General features: G+C 39.0%; 2 protein-coding genes across 30 annotated transcripts in view; one reads left to right on the top strand and one right to left on the bottom strand.

Moving 5' to 3' along the window:
• ADGRL2 (adhesion G protein-coupled receptor L2) overlaps window positions 1–15,468 on the bottom strand; it is a 606,730-nt gene that overhangs the window by 186,465 nt on the left and 404,797 nt on the right. For 12 of the 29 annotated variants that reach the window (XM_082687758.1, XM_082687742.1, XM_082687760.1 and 9 more), the window contains exon 1: window positions 1,055–1,191. The exons of 3 other annotated variants lie outside the window; for them this stretch is intronic. The gene's annotated coding sequence lies outside the window, so the exon portion shown is untranslated. 14 more of the 29 variants (XM_082687743.1, XM_082687762.1, XM_082687756.1 and 11 more) reach the window with 11 other exon arrangements.
• LOC309843229 (uncharacterized protein) overlaps window positions 770–15,468 on the top strand; it is a gene marked incomplete at its 5' end in the record, with an annotated part of 70,997 nt that continues 56,298 nt past the window's right edge. The window contains one exon of the mRNA XM_082688567.1: window positions 770–1,810. Within this exon, the coding sequence (XP_082544693.1) occupies window positions 770–1,810 (1,041 nt within the window). The remainder of the gene's footprint in view (window positions 1,811–15,468) is intronic.

Here is a 15,468-nt window from a genome sequence, read left to right as displayed (position 1 = left end):
AGCAGTCCTGCAAGCGTGCCTCCCCACTGCTAAGACGCTTTTGTCGCTTCGCCCGCCCTCGCCTCCCCACCGGAGGGGTCGACTCGCCCCAGCCAATCAAGGAGCCTACGCTCGGTTAGCCCGGGGGTCTCGCCTTTCCTCGCGCTCCTCCCACGCCTTTTCCTCCCCGTGGATCCTCACCCGGCACCCCCATCCTACAAACCAGACTTCCCCAGGTTCCCAGCCCCAGCCACCCCAGGAGCCCACGGTTGGTAACTTCTCCCGCAGGCCCAGCGCGGCCCGCTGCTGCCCTCTCACTGCGGGTCCGGGAGGCTCTCTGCCCTCCCCAGGGCCCGCCGGGTGCCCGGCTCCGCCGCCAGCTCGCCCCGTGGGGCCGCCCCTAATCGTTGCCAGCCCCCGCGCCGGCCTGGCCATGGCCACATCTGGCTGCGCTTTGCTGTCATCCTTGCCACTCCACACCACCTAACCACCGACAAGAAAAAACAACAACCCGCAACAACTCACCCAAGCCCCCCAAACCGCCCACTTCCCCCGAACTCGCTCCCAGAGCCCGGCCTCCCTGCTCCACTTACAACCCGGGACAGGTCTGCAGAGGGAGGCGGGAGGGGCCCCGCACCCCAAGCAGAGCGGTCCCACGGAGGGCGCGCCTCACATCGCCCGACCCAGACGGGCTGTAAGAGGGAGACCGACACCTTCCGACCCAAGCTTTCAGAAAAATCAAAAAACGCTAACCCAAACGTACTCCCCCACGCCCCCTGCAAACAGACTGATGCCTAGAGAGCGTTACAACCGCTCCCCGAGAAAAGGAGAAGCTGGCTGGACGGGACTGGAGTTCTGCGTATCGATTTCTGAGCAGAGGAGGTGGGGGGAGGGGGCGCAGCAAGAGCCAGCGCGGGTCTCTCCCTCGGCCGGGCCGAACATAAACAAACAGGCGAGCCCCAACTCACCCGCGGCTCCCTCCACCTCCAGCATCCACCCCCGGGCAGGAGGCGCAAAGCAAACAGGTCTCCGAAGCCCGGCACAGAGGCACATTGTTCGCTCCTGCGGATCTTACCTCGGTCTGCGAGCGCGCCCCGGGGGCGGGCCGTCTGGCGCGGGGGCCGCGCGGGGAGAGGAGCAGAGGGCAGCGGCGACCCGGGCCGGTGAGGGCCGAGGCCGGCCGCACGCGGGTCGCCGGCCGCCGAGTCCGCGCCGGAGGCAGCGCCGCGGCTCGCCGGCGGGACACGGCGCCGCTGCTCGGCGCGTCCTCCTGCTCGGCCGCCGCCGCCGCCGCCTCCTCCAGCCAAGCAGCCAGCGCCGGGCGGCTCCTGGGGTTAGGTCAACATTTTCCCGCAGTTTCCCACACGCCGCTCCGGAGAGGGGTCTTTTATACACGCGCGCACACCCCCAGACCTCACGCTCCCTTAGAAAAATCAAAATTTCGGGAATCAGAGCGAAAGGGGTGGCGGAGGTAAAAGCCCGACAGAGGTGCGCAGACTTGGGAGTCCCCTCGGAGCGGCGGCCGCGGGAGGGGCGGGCAGACGCCGGCGGCGCGAGGCCAACTCAGTTTGTCAGGCGAAGCCCCTCAGCCCGCGGTCTGCGCCGGCCGGACTGGCATCCCTCGCGCCGACCCTGCGGCCTGGGGCGGGAGACAGCGGCGCCCCCTCCTCACATTTCGGGGCTCCGGCCCGAGGCTGAGCGGTGGCCGCTGCCCCACGAAAGGCTGAAGGCGAGGACTCTGGCTCGGGGAAGCTGGGAGGTGCACGGAAGAGCCACGCCACGCACAGCTACGGAGGGGAGATGCCCCCCAACAATCCCAAGGAATTCTCCGGTAAGCTCCCGATTTCGCTCCGGCACCTCTGCGAGTGTGTGTGTGTGAGCGGAGAGAGAGTGAGAGGGAGAGAGGGAGAGAGAGAGAGAGAGGGAGAGAGGGAGAGAGATGGGGGAGTGCGAAGTCCTGACACAGACTCTCGGCGAGGTCTGAACTGGAGTCACCTCCAGCCTCCTCCTCCTCCTCCTCCTCCTCCTCCCCAAATCCCCACCTACCCACCCCCCTTCCCGAGTTCGACTAATCATATAAACATATTAGCGTGTAGAGCGGCAAAGGACAAATCTCTCCCTCCTGATTTTTCCAGCAAGGGGCTCAGGCAAACTCAAAAGAAGATTACAGGCAGCTAAGTACAAAACGTGGAGCAGATAATCTATAACTCATTGCCGCCCAATGGCCATTTTCCACTCCATTTGAGCAGCTGCGGCGGCGGTGCGCCCGAGCAGGGGGGAGGGGAGCGAAAGGGGACACTTACGGGCTCGAGCGGTTCGAGTGGCGGTGGCGGTGGCCGAGCTCCCGCCCTAGGACAGGCCGGCCCCGGCTCCGCCGGCGGGGCGGCCGCAGGGCTGTCCGGGCAGCGGCGGCGAGGGATGCGCGCGCTCGGCCTCGGAACGCGCCCCGGAGGCGGCCTGCGGCGGCTTGGCGCCCCTCCTCTGCCTCTCCGTCGGCTCGCCACCCCCCGTTCTGTCCCAGGGCTTCGCTTCCAGCCTCCCCCCTCCCACCATCAACACACGCCTTCCACCCCGACCCCCACCCCCAAACTCCACTCACTGCGCGCGAGGTCCTCCGCGCGCTCCTCCGGCGCGCGCTCTCCATCCTGTCCACACACACGCACTTTAAAAACATTTATTTTATTTCTGGAACGGGGTGAAGGGAGAGCACGGCGGAGTGCGGCGCTCGGGCCTCCGAGGCGGGGCGCAGGGGACTGGCCAGCGGCTCGGGTTGGGGGGGGGGGGCTCCCCTCTTCCTTCCAGGCCCGGGAGCTTTCTCCTTGCCTGCACTTCGGAGCGGCGCCCAGGATGCGTCTTTTACCCACCCCGTCTCCAGGTTTTCTCTTTTCTCCACGCAGCGAGCCAGAGGCTTCGAAACTTTTAGTTTCCGCAGCCCTCCTTTTGTGTGACTGCTCCGAGGAGAAAAGAACGTCTGTTCGCCGCGGTCGCCTCCGTCCGGCTGCGGCGCGCGGGGGACGCTCCAGGGTTAATGCGTCTTTGATACCTGAGATTTCCGGCGCGCTCGTTAATGAAAGTTACATTTTTTAAAATTGCGGTGACTTTTTCTTTGTAGTTACAGAGACCTCGCCAAACTTTGACTTTATTGACTATATTTCACAAGAGCGTTTTGTTTGTTTTTGATTAAACCCACCAGGATAAGCAAAGGAAGGAAAGGAGACTACAAGGCTCTCTTTACTCGCAAGTGCATTCATCGTGCTGTTAGGTCTGTTTCCCTCATTTCCTTACATTGAAACTGCTTTTGCTCTTGTCCTCTGACCACACTTCCTTGCCACCTCTCTGATGGTAGGGTCAGTAAACAGCCAGGCAGCGCCAGCGATGAACCTGAGCTGAAGAGAGCAGACCACGACGGGACAAATTACGCTTGAAAAATATTTTAAAGCCAGTTTAAGTGTCCTCTGTATACGAGGAAGGTCAAAACTGGATTTTTTTTTTAATTTTTATTACAAAATCTCTAAGCTGAAATTCCCTAAATTTTCAGACGTATTTCTCAATCACTAATACTACTAATGAACGCTGCCCTCAATTAAAGAAGCATGTATGCATTGGTTTTCAAGAAAAACCGATTCATCAAGGTTTAAAACCTTTAGAAAATAGGATGAAACTTGAGCTGCTTTGCTTTCAGAAACTATGCACTTTTTGTTGCTGCGGGTTTGTTGTAGTCATCATACTTCAGGAATCATTTCAAACAACAATGTTATTAAAATGTCAACAGCAGACTGTCAAAAGACTTGAAGCCTCTAAATACCTATCAGTATTTTGTCACAGAGCCAGGCATTTGTAGTATTAAAGTAAATCCAGCTATTGGTCAAGTTTGTTCTCAACTTGTAAAAAATCACAAGTTAAAAGTACACATGTGCAAATAACCAAAACCTACTCTTTCGGTTGATCCATTATACTTCTCAAATCAAGAATCCTTGATGATCAGATTTCCTTGTACTTAATGTATTGATGTATTAATATTCTCACCATTCCAAAAGATAAGAGGAGCCTCTCAGAACATTTGTGTTTTAAACTACATAAACACTTCCATTTGGAATTTCATAGATAACATAATTCAAATATTATCAATAGAGGACACAAACCTCATCTGGGGGAAAAAAAAAAAAAACAGGTATGCAGAGGTTGTATGAAACCTTACTATGTACCTAAGGTTTTTAAATCTGTCAAAATTACACATACAACAGATCTACCTAGGAAAATTAAATCAGGCTTATTTAGTTGAAAAGAGGTAAAATTATGAGATTCTTAGACCTCAGAGGTTATTTATATCTTGGTCTCTTCTAGAATTTAAACTTGTTTTATTCAAGATTATAAACCAAAATATGTCAAATAATAATCTACATTTACTGAAAAATTTTAGCCCTTTCCTTTGTTCATCTTTGAAGGTTTTTCACTCATCCGGGCATGATTCACAAGAAGTCCCAATGAGTGCATAGATCAGTCTAATCCTATTTTCTTTTGGGAGGCAAAACCTGGGCTGAAGTTTTTATTTAGTGAGCTTAGTAAGTAATCAATAGAAATTTTTGACTGAATTAAGCAGGCCATATGTTGGCTCATTTACTTATTTATTTAACTCTCAGAAAGAATCTCTGGAAGAGCCCACTGTCTACATTTCATAGGTCTGACATTCTTTGATGCTCTGGACCTTAAGTAAGTCACTCTCCACTATGTTCCTGAAAAGAGTTGTCAGAAGTGGGTTAAAACTATAGGGAGTGGAAAATGCGTCATACAAGTTTTTAATTTTAATTCAATAGGATGTGTATTTTATAGAGTTCAAAGCATTCAAAGCTTTTTTGCAAAGGATATAATAAGCTTGCTGTGTTTTTAAAATTACAGCTAAATGTATTCCTTCTCTAGGATGTTTTAAATATTAAAGAATTTTTAATTCTTTCCTTGCACTTTACCCATAATAATGGTTCAACCTTCTCTGTGTCCACAAAAAGAAATTGAAAAGAGCTTTTAATTGCATTGATATATTAAAGATTAAGCTGTTAGCCACAAACCTGCCATTACAAAGGAACCTTTAAATGACACATACACACCAGAAAACATAATTTGCCTGACACTTCATGACAATTCAAACATAATTTATAACAATACAGGTGTTATGGCAGGGAAAAAAATGAAATGAGAAGCTTAATAATGTCTGCAGATGTTAGCAAGTTAAGGGGAGTTGGAGTATATTATGCATTCCCTAAAATCCAATCAAATTAACTACTCAATCTGTATTATTATTTAAGTAATGGCAAAATCATTGACTTATTCATAATACTTGCTAATTGTTTTTAAAAATAAATTCTGCAAAGGACAAAGGAAACACCCATTTCCATTTGTTTTATGTTAAATCAACATCTAACCACTCGTGATTTCATTCAAAGAAAACAGAAGGTACTCGTTAGCTTACATGGTTAGAGAGATTGATGGGCTTCAAACATTTTAACCATATATGTTTTTTCCAACTCTAGAAACTCGTGTTTTTAATTTAAGCAACTTTAGGAAACTAGATTATCTTATTCTGTGGGTTCACATATTTCTGATACAGAAATTATGCTAATTTTTGAAGCTATTACCATCTAAGCACCTTTGTTTAAAGGAAAGTGATGAGGTACTTGTCAAAATACAAGTATGAATAACAATAGTTTGGGTACCAAATTAAAGAATCTGAAGAAGTAGGAAAATGGGCATTAAAATATTATGATTAGTACAAGCCAGTAGAACAGTAAGTAACTTCTCCACTGCCCCACTCTGCCAAACTCGGATATAGATAAGACAGTTCTAAAAGGGGCTACATGGAGGTGGGCTGGGGTGGAGTGGGGAGATTTGGGACTTGATACTGGGCCAAAAATTCTAAGTTTGAGCTATGCAGCTGTAGAGAACTGTTAAGGAGAGTAGGCTGTATTCATTATGGGGAGTATATTTTTGCCTGTGATGAGAGTGATGTGAGTTCTAAAATAAAACAGACAAGTAAACAAATAACAGGTGAAACTGGTCTGGTTTCTAATACACAAACAGAAATAAAATTCGCTAGATTTCACCCTAAAGTTAACCAGTTCCCATTTCTTCATCTTTACTATTCAGTGATGCTTAGTGCTGAAACTAGCTTTCCCTACTCTAGAAAGTAAGTGTTATAAAGCTCTGGAGCAGATCAAAGCAATGTGTGAATACCAAACTTAACTAGAACTGGTTGAAAGTTGCTAGCTTTGTTTTTCATTTTAGCTTTGCCATGCATGGAGGCTGAGAAGAAATCAAAACTCATTTTCCATGAGAGTAGAAACATATGAAAGCATTTGGCAAAGCCAATAAATTTAACTATTCTCCCAGCTCTCTTCAGGCAGAGTAAATCTTTGTCCAAGAAAGCCAAACTCCATCTAAAATGTAGAGATGCAGTCTCCAAAAGTAATGACATTTAAACAACAGTATACATATAATTATGGTGAACTGTGCTTAATGATATTGTTTAGAAGTATATAATCACCACATATATTATTATTATTATATACCTATCATTTTTAATTAATACTTTTTTTAAAAATTCACCAATACAACTGGTAGCATGACTGTGCACTTAGAGTGTTTATATGTATAAATATATATAAAAGATTATAAAAATTTTATACCATTGCCATTATGATTCTCAAAAGTAAGCAAATTAAATAAGATGTTCTACGTAATCATTGTTCCACTGAGTCTTATACAACTCTAAATTAGTCTTTCTTTCCCATAGATTGTTCCCATAACTCTTGTTAATCTCTGCACTTTGAGGATTTTCTATAATTGGGTCTTATAGATCTTTTACTATCAATGTTTCTGTCAAACCATGAAGTATAACTATAATAACCCTTATTTTATACAAAGCTGTCTATAACTTCTTATAGTAATTTTTTGTTCATTGTACTCACATCCAAATATTTTATTAAAGTCCATAGTTTAAAAATAGTTCTCCTCATGCCTTTTTAAAATATTCAGAAAACCTGTATCAACAATAGAGATAAAATTTCCTTAATTTTTAAAAAAAATATTGAAGCTAAACTAAGAGTATCCTAAATCACAACTCTTTGTTTTAAATATAAAATATTTGGATGGGCAATTCTTCGTAAAGCAAACATGTATATCTTAGATGAGAACAAAAGCAAGTCAGTGGTTCATAGTAGAGGCAACTCCACTCTATTGAGTTATCAAAGATTACCAAAGACCAATTTCAGAGAAGTCCAAATAGAATTTTTAGTGTCTCTGTGAATGATTTTGATTATTCATGTCATTGTTCATTATAGCACAGCAAACTTGCAAAAGGCTTTTAAAAGTAAGAAAACAAACTGACAGAAAGCCTTAGATAGTGAGTCAAAGGTACAATTATATAACATTTTCATATTAGAAAATGTTATGATTTTCTTAATGATAAGCATGAAATAATAAAATCATAATTGTAATCTATGATCTCAGTATTTTTTCAACAAAAAATGATTTCGTTGCAGTTTTGAAAATATAGTGTGCAACTGTATAAAGCGAGATGTTTGACCTTGGCTTTGGTTGATCCTTTTGATCAGATAAATAACCTATTGCTAACACTTTTCACTATTTTGTTCTCTAATATGAGAGTAATTTTTTAACTCCACTTAACTACTTTATTTTTTAAAGGCCTTTCTTTGTTATGTATATTTCAGTAACCATAAATTTGTCTGAGCATGTGGAAAATAGAATAGCAATTTGCAAAGATTTTTCTCCTAAGCCTAGCTCTCATCATAGTTTCTTGATAAGATAATAGAATGTTGCCATCTCTATTTTCAAGAATAATTTAAATCTTTATAATTAAGTTTTAACTTATTGCAACTCATTACAGTGCATTCTTAAGGTCACTATGAAATCAATCACTAGGACCTAGACCAAACAATGATGTAATGGGCATATGTTTTTTGATAAGTAAAAGTGCATTAGAGAAGAATTTGTTTTCTTTAAAATAAGCATCCAAATTTCTAATCATGCTACAATGTCATTTATATATCAAAGGAATACTGAAATGATTTGGAAATGATAAGGTTTGTGGAACTACGTTCAGTGAAAAATTTTTGTTTTAGGTTAAAAAATAAAAACACATAACCTCTTCAGCTATTCTACATTAAAAAAGAAGTTGCTGAACTGTCACTTGAACAATATATTTTTTGAAAGGTTTTGTTTCAGTGGTGGAGATGTGTTACACTGAACTATCCACCCTCTTATCCAGCTGTCCTGGTTACCAAAATCACGTATCTACAAATAACTCTTTCAGTGCATTAAAAGAGTGCCCCCCTTCATTATGGGAATGTAATTTATGACACCAATTTAATTAGAACTATGTCCTTACTACCTGAATTAATGACCCAAATTCAAACCACATATATTTCATTGTTCAGACAATGAAGAATACACTACAAGAAAAACTAATTTCCTGTTTATTATCTAATGATAATTGAAACACAATAATTCATTATAATACTGGATTACATCTATATATGAAGTAACATGTCTCAAAGAAATAGGTCATGGAGATAAGATGAAAAATATTTTAAAATAAAATAAAATTAGAGAAATGTTGAGTAAGAATGTTAGGTATAAAATGTAAATATTTGAGTATTCAAGAATATAAAATATTTTTAAATAATATGGATCCCCAGAAGACAATCATTTATCATTAAAAAAAAAAAACTATAGGTAATCAAATAAAGAATCTGAAAAATATTTAAAAGAATGAATTTTGACATTTCATATAATTACTCAATATTTACTTTCTCTCCAATACCTTATTGCAAAGATATGATATATATAAATCAAAGTGTTTTATACAGGTGTTGATTTGAGATGATAATGTTAGCCTGTTTGTTTATAATGAATATTTCTATACAGGAGGGAATCATGTAATGTCAAAAATAAATATTAGATTGAATATTTAGAAAACTACCTTTAACAACTTAGGTAAGTTTATAACTTATCAAAATTTGTAGATAAAACATTACAACTTATAACTAAGAAAAGTCTATCTTTGCCTCAGTTTTCCAGTTAATGAAAGAAGTGTTTAAATACTCTATAGTTAGATTATTAACTTCTACAAAACTGAAACAGATGTGTTTCTTAGTATGCCATTAAATTTATGATTTACATAGAACCCTTACATAGAGCTGAGCAGAGGCCAGCGATTCTAATTTGCTCTAGATTTATAATAACCTGATCTGGGTTTTGTAAGTATTGAAACACTTTAAACAAAATTAGAAAGCAGTTGTGCTTTGTGTGATTAAAGATGCAATTCTCTTTGGAGTAATGAGAAAAGTTAGAACATGTTTCTTTCTTTATGGATGTTTCTATTATAAACATGAATACTATACATTATATAATTTTGTTACTATGATTTCCTTGTTTTTAATTATAAAATAAACCAGTTGAATTTCACTAGAGTCTCAGATTGAAACTGTGCCAAAATTTGGCTGAAGAATGTGTACTGAGCTTCATAAAAATCCTTAAAACTTTTTTCCCAGGGTCTTAAGGTCTTGTTATACAAATAGTAGTTCACCATAATTTTCTAGAGCAAAGCATCTTTTTGATGAAGACCTGTGCAGCAAAACGGCGTAAGTGCTAAATAAATTCCAAACCCTAGAAAATGACATATATAAAATTGTTCAGGATTAATGACTCATATAAATTACATATAGAAAAAAAAGCCTATTTTATCTCATTACACAGATTATAACATTTATAGCACTATTATTTAAACCTTCTTCTACTTAACTTGGTGAATTATAATCCATCAGCTCCTAAAAATCAGATCTATAAAAACCCTTTATTTTCAAAACTCTGAATACTATTTCCTTAAAAGTCAGTCAAAAATGTTGATATAAATATCATTGTAAGCATCCATGTGTATATTTATGTATATAGAAAATAAGTACATGCAAAAGTATTAATTCATTAAAAGTTTATCTCTCATAAAACCTTTATTAGCCCTTGAAGTCTTTGCCACTTCATATAAAATGATTTATCTTTTGAATAACAAGGTTCCATTAATCTGTTTGACAAAGGAATTTTTAAATCATTTAAATAATTTATTTGAATGAATTATTTAAATTCTGTAAAATATATATGCACATGTATATGTATATATCTGTGTCTATATATTTGTGTTCTGGCACAATATCACAGAAGAAATACGAAATAGAAATTCAGAATACATTGTCCTTGACACCACCAGTGTGACTTGTTGTTTCTGCAAAGTGTTCTTTGATCACCCACTGTTTGCATAGGACCCCTGTTAGAGGGCCATTTGTGCTACATTTGGCACAACAGGGTGGTTTAATGTCAGAGAAATGTGCACGTTATTTCTTATACTCATTTTTAATTTTGCATTTTTACTGAGATTGCAGGCTGACATATATTTTCCAAAATGTAAGAATAAGAAAGACAGTTATTCAACACTCATAGAAAACTTGCTTTCCTGGGGCGCCTGGGTGGCTCAGTGGGTTAAGCCTCTGCCTTCGGCTCAGGTCATGATCTCAGGGTGCTGGGATCGAGCCCCGCATCGGGCTCTCTGCTCAGCAGGGAGCCTGCTTCCTCCTCTCTCTCTGCCTGCCTCTCTGTCTAGTTGTGATCTCTGTCTGTCAAATAAATAAATAAACTCTTTAAAAAAAAAAAATTAAAAAAAAAAAAAAGAAAAAAGAAAACTTGCTTTCCTCAATTCAGGGCTCTAGGTGCTAGTGGGAAGTGGTAAACACTCCTTCCCCAGAGAAATAAATCATGTGTGGAAGCAAAGGGCAAATATGCATGGAAAATAAGTAAAAATATACCCCAAAATTTATAAACAAATACACAAAACTAACTAGGACATAAAGATTTATATGATATGCTTAATGTGCATGGCATTTAGGAATTTTAGTTATATACTATTTCTTCACAGACTATTACTTCACAAAATTTGCTCTCAAATAGGTCTTATTGTTCTTTTTTCCCTGAAGATCCATTTTTACTTATAAAAATAATGAAGATGATGAAATATTTCCCCAGTTTTGGTAAGGTTATAGAATACATTTATGAAAGGTTCTCCCCAATTTTAGTTTTAAACATGCAGGAAAATAAGCTTTCACCTAAGTATCTCCTACAAGGAGATAGATAGATAGATAGATAGATAGATAGATAGATAGATAGATGGATGTTGTGTTTTTACTTTCTTTCGGAAGTTCCATCCAGTTTTTCCTTTGTGATGCTATACCCCTGTCCATTCAATTAAGTTTTGATGGGTTCATTCAGGTTTTATTTGAATTTTGTGACCCATCCTTTCAACAAATTCATTTTAGCTTGATTTACCAGAGAGGTCCTAATTTTATGCATATTAAAATCTCAATCTATGTTTGTGACAATTAGTAAAATTTTGAAGCTTCTATTTTCTCCAGTCCTTTTCTCCCTTACCCAACAATCCATAAACCCAGTTATTATACAATATGGTTTTATATCCGTTACCCACAATACTCAAACCTTAGTAAGCAGGTATAAGAAGCTCTCAGTGGACTGATACAACTATTAACGGTGGGGAGACAACAGTTTTTCAAAAATTCATTATATGCCTAAAACTCCTATTTGGAACTTTCTCTCTAAAACCACAAGTACACACCAATCGTGTAAAGTAATTTTTTCAACACTTTATCTACTCTCAGATTTTTTTTTAAGATTTTATTTATTTATTTGACAGACAGAGATCACAAGTAAGCAGAGAGGCAGATAGAGAGAGGAGGAAGCAGGCTCCCCGCCGAGTAGAGAGCCCGATGTGGGGCTGGATCCCAGGACCACGGGATCATGACCTGAGCTGAAGGCAGAAGCCTTAACCCACTGAGTCACCCAGGCACCCCCTCCTCTCAGATTTTTGAAAAATAGTGGCCCTTTTAGTGTCTAGCAAAGGACCTGAGCTATAGTTGGTTATTGAAAAGTATTTATAGAATATATGAGTCAGAAGCCTATAATCATGAATACTACTATATTATTTAGTTCAATAATAAGGCTACTTCTTATCCAAATATTGTAGCATTGCTTTGCTGATATGGATATTACAAGTCAAATAACCTAGAAATCTTATACAAACATACTTATCACAAGTGTACATATAAACACACATACATAAATTTACTTAACACATTTGTTTAGTCAATTTATTGAAATATTTCTATAGACCATCTGTAAATATTTTACTGTCTTTACAAATTGGTGATTACAATGAAAATTTGAATGTTTTCCTAAAAATTAATTTAATGACAATATTTGTGTGTGAGTGTGCTTGTAAGTAAAGAGAATCATAAATACAGACAAAATTGTTCAGGGAGTATATAGCACTATTATCTTTGTGTGTGTGTATGTATGTGTGTTGGAGAGGTGGGAAATAGTTCAAGGAAGGCAAGAATTAATATGTTTGAGATTTTTAATTCAGAGAAGTTGAAAAGTTGGCTGTCTGTTCTATATTACCTAGAACAAGCTTTCTCCCTTCTACTGTTCTCTCCCAACAATTTATATAATGTAACGATGTATCTAAGGAACTTCAGAAATTAGAATCAATAAGACTTAGATGAAGCATTTCAAGGGTTTTATATTGTACCCTAGTACTTGTACCCTAGTACTTTTATTCAAACACAAAACATCTGATATTTTATGCATTATGGTAAAAGTATCACATTTCCATCTTCGTTAATTTATTATTATTAAGCAAGAACTGGAACCCTACATCCAAGACCCAAAAAACATTTTAACTATTTTTTTTCCTACCAAATCACTTGTAAATTCTATTAATGTTATTTTAAGGAGTAAATTAATTAAAATTTCCAAAGAAGATCTCATTTTCTGCTGACACTTTGCATTCTATTTCTTTTTGTTTATATTCCTAGTTTTTAAAAAATCTTTTCAAAATATATTAGTATAGTACTTTGCTATCTAAGAAAATCATAGTGAATATTATTTTTATCTTTCTTTGATGACATGCAATTTTTGAGTGTTGCAGAACCATAAAAATGAAAATTGATTATCATAGCTCTTATTACACATCATTGTATTTATTGATTTACTCCTCTTGCAATAAAAAGTTAGCTCCTTAAAATCGCACTAAACTCTCTATGCCAGCTCTTAGCACAGCATACAACAGAGGTCATGAACTGCTGCCCTATATAAAATCTAGCCAACAAATGTAACTTATTGGCTCCATAGATCTTGGATTACATAGTATTTTGTTTGTTTGTTTTTAAACAGTTATTTGTCAAGTTTTAAAAATTAGGAGGTTTTGATCAAAACATGGATTTCCAGCTTCTGGGAGGAAAAAAAAAAAAAGGAAAGGTCTAATAACATTGGGTGGATGTTAGTTCATAGTAACATTCAGCAGGAGAGGCCTTCCTTTTTTTTTTTTTTAAGATTTTATTTATTTGATAGAGACACAGAGAGAGGGAACACAAGCAGAGGGAGTGGGAGAGGGAAAAGCAGGCCTCCCACTGAGCAAGGAGCCCAATGCAGTCTCGATCCCAGGACTCTAGGTCACGACCTGAGCCAAAGGCAGATGCTTAACAACTGAGCCACCCAAGTGCCCTAAAGCCTTCCCTTTTAATGAAAACATGTCTCCACCATTCCCTATGACCTCCTTAAAATTAAGGCAAAGTATCTTGTGCCCAGGTGCCTGGGTGGCTCAGTTGTTAAAGCCTCTGCCTTTGGCTTAGGTCGTGATCCCAGGATCCTGGGATTGAGCCAGGTACCCACCAGGCTAGGCTCCCTGCTCAGCAGGAAGCCTGCTTCTCCCTCTCCCACTTACCCTGCTCATGTTCCCTCACTGTGTCTCTCTCTGTCAAATAAGTAAAAATTTTTAAAAAGTATCTTATACCATGAATCATCTAATCATTGATAATGTTTTGTGTTCTACTTTAAGTGTCATTAAAGGAAAGTGAAATATATCTTCACCCACATCTTTGTTTTTGTTTTGTTTTTTAATTAACTTATTTATTTAAGTAAGTTCTACACCCAACATGGGGCTTGAACCCATGAACCCAAGATCAAGAGCCCAATATTTCTCCAACTGAACTAGCCGGGCCTGCCTTCACCCATATCTTTGGAAAGTGAGAAATAACAAGATAGATCTAGAGAACTATATGTTTAACCTAACTGCCCTTCTCTCACTTTTTCTTTCTTATTCCTATAAACATTTTAATTTTTTAGCTCCAGTGGTCAAAAACTTATATGTGAGTGAATGCATGAATTACACTGTCAATATATATTGAAAGATATGAAGAAATGTATTGTATAGTAGTAATGGTGCTTTGCTGTATTCAAAGGGTATGTATATATACTACCTCATCTTTGTACTTACTGCACAGCTAAGATATTGAAGTTACAATGCTGCACCCCCCATTGCCACCAATTAGCTCAATCCTCTCTCTACTTATATCTACATTCACCAGTTGTCTCTTTTTCTCCTCACTTGACAACACTTTCTAGCATTCTTTCACTGATGTTTACTCTTACATATTCTTTTCTTTCTGTGATCTGTTCAGTTTCCCCCTACGTGGTGAGGTAACTTGACAATAACAAATGATGGTTTTGATTATTTTTGTATTACCTAATATCCCATAAGTGTAGTTCACCAAGGCAGGACACATGAAAGGAATCAGTCTTTTCCAACCAAACAAACAAGTGGAAACAAATATCCTTTGAGTATTTTAAACCAAAGGGTTTAAAAGTCTTAACAGTTAAAACAATTAAGACACACTAATACAGCAGAAAAAGCTAACCACAAAATGCTTTAAGGCAAACAAGCTAAGCCTTTACTAAAAAATACTAGAGGCAATTGATTGCCTCAGATATGTTTAAAAAATATTCTTTGTTTAGGGTGTATTTTTCAAAGAGAGAATTTACCAAGAATAATGATAATTTATTGAACCTGAGTCAGGAATATTTTTATTTTATTATCCCAAGTTTGTTATGCTTCTTATTTCTGAGTATTATTAGTACTATTATCATAATTCCTAATTTTATTTTATAATTTGTATTTTCATATATAAAAATTTTATTATGATTATAGGTCAAAACATTTTCCCATATGAATGTAACTCAATTTTTTGTAAGTATATCAACTGGAAAATATGATAATGAATTAACTCCATAAAGTGAGAATCACCTATATTAAATATACCAGTTTTTAAAAATTCTTATAAGTTATAGTTTGCATACTATCCTTTGTATCAGTAAAAAATCCTAATACACACTTTCTGAAAAGAGCCTTTTGTGATCATTGTAGTAGTTCACTAGTTCAGTAGTTTTACTGAAATACTGTTGTCCTTATTTAAGTTTCATAAAATTTTGGGGGCAACTGGGTGGCTTAGTAGGTTAAGCACCCGGCTCTTGATTTTGGCTCAGTTAGTGATCTCAAGATCCTTGGTTGGAGCCCAGCATCAG

The sequence above is a fragment of the Mustela nivalis genome (assembly GCF_964662115.1).
Source record: "Mustela nivalis genome assembly, chromosome: 10".
Taxonomy (NCBI): domain Eukaryota; kingdom Metazoa; phylum Chordata; class Mammalia; order Carnivora; family Mustelidae; genus Mustela; species Mustela nivalis.
The sequence above is the reverse complement of the archived record's forward strand: the minus strand, read 5'-3'. Positions and strand labels throughout refer to the sequence as shown.